This window comes from Phaseolus vulgaris, chromosome 5 (genome assembly GCF_051622355.1).
Source record: "Phaseolus vulgaris cultivar YP4 chromosome 5, ASM5162235v1, whole genome shotgun sequence".
NCBI classification, from domain to species: domain Eukaryota; kingdom Viridiplantae; phylum Streptophyta; class Magnoliopsida; order Fabales; family Fabaceae; genus Phaseolus; species Phaseolus vulgaris.
In genome coordinates this window covers 4,117,541-4,124,413 of record NC_143502.1, presented here as the reverse complement: position 1 = coordinate 4,124,413, position 6,873 = coordinate 4,117,541, and the positions used below count along the sequence as shown (strand labels likewise).

The 6,873-nt window shown below is 39.0% G+C and overlaps 1 protein-coding gene across 1 annotated transcript; it reads left to right on the top strand.

Moving 5' to 3' along the window:
• The first annotated feature begins 393 nt into the window (after positions 1–393).
• Positions 394–5,711, top strand: LOC137834903 (structural maintenance of chromosomes domain protein). Its single transcript, XM_068643132.2, has 4 exons — positions 394–1,198; positions 1,688–1,851; positions 2,040–2,122; positions 5,425–5,711. The coding sequence occupies exons 1-4, from the start codon at positions 567–569 to the stop codon at positions 5,515–5,517; spliced, it is 972 nt and encodes a 323-aa protein (XP_068499233.2). The 5' UTR covers positions 394–566; the 3' UTR covers positions 5,518–5,711.
• Positions 5,712–6,873: the final 1,162 nt, after the last annotated feature.

The window sequence follows — 6,873 nt, the reverse complement described above, 5'->3', positions numbered from 1 at the left end:
CTTAAACATCACATAACCTTTAACAGGTACCCCTCTTAACCAAAATCAATGATTAAAGACCTACGAAAAAATGTTATTCCTTTTACAAGATCATTAAACAACAAATGAACACTCTTTTTATAAAGAGATTTTTGGTTAATTTGTTTCCAAATAATTTTATAAATTTGAAAAAGTTGTTCATAATAATTTTAATTTATTCTGGAAAGCTAATTTTGTGATGATTATCTTTATAACGACATAAATGATTAAAATAAAAGGTTGGTTAATACTTAAGTTCTTTGTAGGTAAAAGATGAATTATTTTATTTTGATAGTTCCAGTTAAGAGAAAATGAAATAATTTTAAATGTATTAACTATTAATTAATATTAATATTAATGTATCGTCAATGGAGTGATTTCATTAGAAACTCCCTTTTGTAAGCAATGACGACGTCGTTTCGCATACCCTAGCGCATACTCCCTCCAAATGCTGGTGTTTCCACTATTCTAAGATTGAACTTACCCACGTTCGCAATTTCACTCACTTTCCCTTCTTTCCCTTTTCTTCCACTGTTATTAGTTAAACGATGTCGGGCAGAAACCGCGGGCAACCCCTTCCTCCTCCGCATGCGGTGGGGCTATCGCCGCCGATTCACGATCACCCGTTGTTCGGCGCGCGAGCCCATCACCATCTAGTGGGATCCATTGTCCCGCCCCATCCCCACCCCGCGCTTCTGGAAGACCTCCGGGACTCGCAGCTAGGGCTTGGCCCGCGCGGGCCCATCCAGCTGCACCCAGCGGCGATCATCGAGGAGCGTCTCGCGGCCCAGCACCAGGACATTCAGGCCCTTCTGGGCGACAACCAGAGGCTCGCCGCCACCCACGTGGCCCTCAAGCAGGAGTTAGAGGCAGCGCAGCACGAGCTCCAGCGCGTGGCGCATTTCCGTGACTCGCTCCGGGCAGATACCGAGGCCCGCATGAGGGAGCTCTATGACAAGTCGGCCCAGCTGGAGGCCGAGCTCCGCGGCACCGAGGCCGCCCGGGCCGAGCTCCTCCAGGTCCACGCTGACATCAAGGAGCACACAGCCGTCCGTCAGGACCTGTCCGGACAGGTGCAGGCCATGACACAGGACTTGGCCCACATGACCGCCGATGCCAAACGGCTGCCGGCGCTCAGGGCCGATGTGGAGGCCATGAAACAGGAGTTGCAATGTGCAAGGTAGTGGCTTTATCTCAATCTAGGGCAATGTTGTGGATTGTGCTTAATTTGTGATCAAGGTTTTAAATTACTCGCAGAAAACCTTAGCTGTGGTTATTTTCTAAAGACTTGTGTGTTATTTTTACATAAAATTGTACAACAATTTTTTGACAATAGTGAGAGAGAATGTGAGAAATGAGAAAGGAGATATGAAAGTAGGAGAGGAGATGAATGATGTGATGGACAGTTAGGGATAAAATCAGTTGTTGTTGCATGAATAAGACAACCCTGATTTTGAATTATGTAGCTATTCATTAGAGTTTGTAGTAAAAGTTCAATCCTTTATGTGGCAGTTGACAATACACCGTAATTTTATGAAATGAATATTTTTTTATGATTATAGAATATGGGTTGAATGGTGGATATATGCTAGTGGCGTTAAAGAGAGGTACTGGGATGCTGACCTGTTGATCATGTTGTTATTGTTTATAATTGTCTATTGGCTTTTAGGGCTGCCATTGAGTATGAGAAGAAGGGATTCGCAGAAAACTATGAGCATGGTCAAGTGATGGAGAAGAAGTTAGTTGCCATGGCTCGAGAGATGGAGAAGCTTCGTGCAGAAATTGCAAATGCAGAGAAAAGAGCACGGGCTGCTGCCGCAGCTGGGAATCCAGGTATGCATTTTTTTTGCGTGATGTAGTCTTGATGAGTTAACTGACTGCAATTTGTGACATATAATGGTGTTGGGGCTAGGTCTGGTTCCATTCTTTTGTGACACTTTTGTTTTCGTGTCTCAAGATATCATTGTTTTTGGCCTACTAATGCTCTTCTTTGTTTTCTGTCCTTTGCTTTGATTTTCTAGGTTCAGGGTATAATGCAAATTATGGCAATGCTGATGCTGGATATGTCGGAAACCCTTACCCTGGAATTTATGGCATGAACCCAGTAAGTTTGTTGCATCTCAAATGTGTCTTACCTGAGTGGACCAGTCTGAATTAAAAAGGGTTTTCATTTCTCAGTAAAATCACTTCCATAGTTCCATTTGTGGTTTCTTGGGAAATCTGTATGTTGTTTGTTTGGTGCTTTAGTTGGATTATATTAATGGACATTCGTAACTATTAGTGAAACCTTGAATAAGTTGATTCTTACTCACATGTAGAGGTCGTGCCCATTATCATTGAACATTATGATATTTTAATTAGGTACGTAGTTATCAATCCAGGACAGTGGAGTTGGAGGGGCTGATCCCAAAAATGCTCTTGTAGGATAGGATCTTACCAATCCTTGCTATTGTAGGATAGCAAATGTAGGGTTTTTCCAGCCGGGTCGCACAACCCAATTTGTTTTGGAGCGTGACCTGTGCCCTCTTCCACCCGCAATTCAGTGCACTGAATCAAACCAGAACTGCGATTCATGTGGTTCTGAAATTGATTTGAATTATATAAGATTGAATGGGAAAGGAAAAGGAGTCTTGCAGAGTGATTTGTATCCTTCGATAGTTTAGTTTATGGTTGAACTCTAGTTGTGCTAGATTCATTCAAGCAAAATAGCTAAGCTTACTTCAGTCTAAGGTTGTACTCTAGCTGTGCTAGAGTCATTCAAGTAGAATGGTCAACTTTAGTTTAGTCTAAGACTAGAATGTAGTTGTGCTAAAGCTATTCAATTAAAATGGTTAACCTTAGTTCAGTCTAAAGCTAGACTCTAGACGTGCTAAAGCTGTTCAAGTATAATGGTTTATTCTAAGATTCCTTTGTAGCATCGCAGAAGAAACATTAGGATTAGCAGCACACCATGCAATCACAAGTTGTGACAGTGGAACACCACGCTCATCCAAAATTGGCTTCAATCCATCAACCTTCCTAAGCACATCATCAACCAATGATCGCGTTGCTAGATTTTTTGTAATTTTCTGAAGCAAATCTACTATCTGGTGGTATAACTCCTTATATTTTCCAATGAGCACTCTAGAGGCAAGAGAACTTCATGCAGTGAGATTCATGGAACGCACGATTTCCTCAATGGGTGTGGAGGTGTCGGGGCGGTGGCATAGATAATGTCGATGTAGTCCATGTGGATGTGCTTGAGTGAAGCCTCAATGCCCTCCACTATGTGCTTGTGCGGAAGGCCCTTGTTGTTGGGCCCTAGCCTCCCAAACGATGATATGATTTTGAATTAGACATCACATTTTTTTATTTAAGATTATCACTTGTATTAGGTTAATTGAATTCAACTATGGTTGGAACTCGATGAAGATCGTCACTGGACACGAATTTAACCAAAGAAGTTATATAAGTGTGAAGGATCTCTTTAAGGAGTGTAAAGTAAAAAGAAAATTCACACACAATGATGATGAAAAGAGGATAATAGAATTAAAGAAGCAAAGAGAAGAAGAACCAACACAAGCTAAGAGTAAAATATAAAAGAGAAGATGACTTATGAAAAAGGAAGAACTCGGTGGAGAATAATGTTGATGGAGGAGCCACACCACTTGGCAGGAGTGATGAAGATTCGCCACTTGAAGCTCACACTCAAGATAAGACTCAGAGAAATTCTAGAGAACTCAACCTCATAGAAATAAAACAAAGTTTCTTTACTAAAAAATCAAGCGTGTCTACAAGAGGGGAAAACCACCTATTTATAGTGATAGGTGTCGTGTGATTAAGGTAAGGAGGGAATTTCAAATTCAAACTAAACAAGGTTAACTCCCTAATTATGCACTCATAATCATGGATCTAGAAGGGAGTTACACTTTTCACATTCAAGCATGTGCTCAATGTGGAAAAGGTGACTACTAGGCGTGCTCTACATCTAGGTTTCTAGAAGAAGTGTTTCGCTACACTACATGGGCCAAGTGGAAGCCTAAATTATTACATTTAAACCTTATTTTACAAAAAAGACTAAAGGGAGAATAGTTGGTGCTCTGGCCCTTGTTGTTGTGCTCTTCTCCTAGTGATCCTTTGAGGAATGGTAGGGATTGAGTCACTAGCTACCTGAGATGTTTGGCCTCCTAACCTAGGGTCTTGTGTCATGCTCTTGGTTATCCTCTTGGAAGATTTAGCTAGCTCATAAGGTGTTCTCTTATTCATGATTTCATTAGAAGATCTTGGTCGAAACGATGATGTTCGAGCGCTTCCACTCGAGCTCCCAAATCGCGTGTCCCATGTTCTCCTCGACATGGCCGTTTGCGTAGACCTTGACATTGTCGAAGAAGATCACATCATGGTCGCGACCACACAAGAGTGACGCCTTTGCCTCCTTCACGTCTAATTGGTTCCCGAAGCTCTCTCGCATGTATGCCAACTGGCTCACCTTCAGCTTCAATCACCTTAAGTTCTTGTACTGTGTTGTGCTGGATTCTCTATGGAGTGAGAGACAATCTAGAGATAGAGAGAAATCTAGAAAGAGAAAGAGACAAGAGAGTGATTGGTCTTGAGATTCCTCATCTAGATGAGAGTAGATTGGGTAACAAAAAGTTGGTGGTGGGAAAAGTTTTACCTTGCCTCACAGTGGGTGTCGATGTTCTAGTTCAAAGCTTAAGTGTCCTCAAGCTAGAACGTTCAGAAAATTCAGTCCCATTGTTCATAGTGAGAGATGTATTTTATAAGCCTTAATTAGTTGTATGTTATCTCTAAATCTTATCTAATATTTTCTAATCCTTAAAGTTTTTATCTTCAACCGATTTCAAGTACCACAAGCAGATAGTCCTTTATTTTTTGCCAAGATTCATAGTAGTTTTGTTGAATCTATGTTTGAATGATTAATAAACCCTGTAACTGACTCTTTAAATAAGTTGCATTCTCTTTAATAAGAAATCAGACGAACTAACTGTACAAATATATTTTCTAATTTATCTTAAAAAATATATTAAATTAAACAAAAAATAAGATATTTTTAAAAGTTGAAAAATATTGGTTTTCTGAATGGGTTTAGGTTGTTTTGGTCAGTTCATAACTAGTTCTCACTGTTTTCGAGATGATCCGGTTTTGGGTGTTAATAGACTGGTCACTAGACTGGTTTTCAGTTGAATTGGCTAGTCCGGTTTAGTCTTTAAGTCAGTGGGTGATGGAGTTGTACTGTATAACTTGCAAATTGCTTGGTTTGTAAATTTGCCCAAAATGTATTTGATCGTATGTGTATGTTATATTGTATATGGTGGAAATTACTGTCTGGAGTATGTTTATTTAATACTCTTTACAACCTTTCCGTTGAGTTGGATATTGTTCTTTGCTAAAACTGGCAAATTTCAGGTACAGTCTGGAGGTGAGAATTTTTCTCAGTATGGACCAGGGCCTGCTGCTTGGGGTGCATATGACATGCAGCGAGCACAAGGACACAGATAGATCCCTGTTTTAAGTAATCTTATAACTGGTATCTTGGGTTGCAGCTTTCTAGATGATTGGTTCAGGGTTTAGGAATCATCTACTCATGAATGTCATGGGAAGTTGTACATTCTTTAAAAAGCTCACATGTAGGTTGATGATGCAGTGGATGATGTTTGTGTATGGTGTCAAATAAGGGACATTTTGTTTTATCATTTTTTTTGTGGTGTGGCTCTCATGTTAATCTTGGTTCTTTAAATTATGTCTTTTTCATGGTTTCTTTTATTTCTATTTGCTCTAGTTAATGGAAGGGTGCTCTTTGTCAAAATTATGCAACTATTATTGGATTTTATGTAAATATTAGCTTATTGCTAGCCATCACCACCTCCTAGGGCAAGGAAAAGATAAGTTGTTTTCTATCCCTTCTTTGCACTTAATTTATATTCTAGTTAGTGGTTTGAATTTGCTCATGGAGTCAAGGTATACGATCTCTGTTGGAGCTGTTAAAAAAATCTGAAAATAGTGGGTTTTATTTAAGTATGAGCTTCTCTGTGATCATCACCAGCCCAGAAGAAAACTATAGTTGCTGTGTAATTGGCTTTCTAAGAAGCAGTATAGAATTGCTCAAGATATAAAATATCTGTTGGACCTCTTGTCAGTAAACTGAAAATATTTGCTAGGTTGTACCATTCCTCCACATACAAAAGAAGATTTTATATTTTTACATTTATATTCTTTGTAACTATATGATATATATGAACTATAGTCTTAGAAATGCTTTTCTAACACTTGCTTTAGCATTTTGAGAAGGATTTGAAGAAGATTTCTCTTTTATTCATTTTTTCCCTGCATTTATCTACCCCTACCCTCTTACTCAAAACCCCAACGAAGAAGGTCAATTCAAATGCAGTGAGCATTAAGCTAACCCTCTATGCAAGTAGGATGACTTGTGTAGCCCTATTACTTTGCCATTCACCTTTTCATGCATTAATCCATGTTAGGTTACAGAATTTCTATTAATCTCCAAGCAAACATTCAAGTCCTCTATAGCATTCATTCACGATTACAAGGGTAAAATGAGTAAAAAACAACTTTATTAAAGGAATGAAGGTTTTTTATGCTAATATCTTTATTTAACTGCAATATATCAGAATAATAATTTACTAGGTAGAGGGAGGCACTCCATGCCTATCTGCAATATATAGAATGTCCTCTTTTTCTCTTACAAACATTTTTTTTTACATATACCTCTGGTGAAAGGATAAAAATAAGTCACAAACCTTTGGTACCATGTTGAGAAGAGAAAATCTGAGAAGAAATATAATGAATTTAATGTGTGGGTATACATACCAGTATTCTTATCTAAAATGAAGAAGA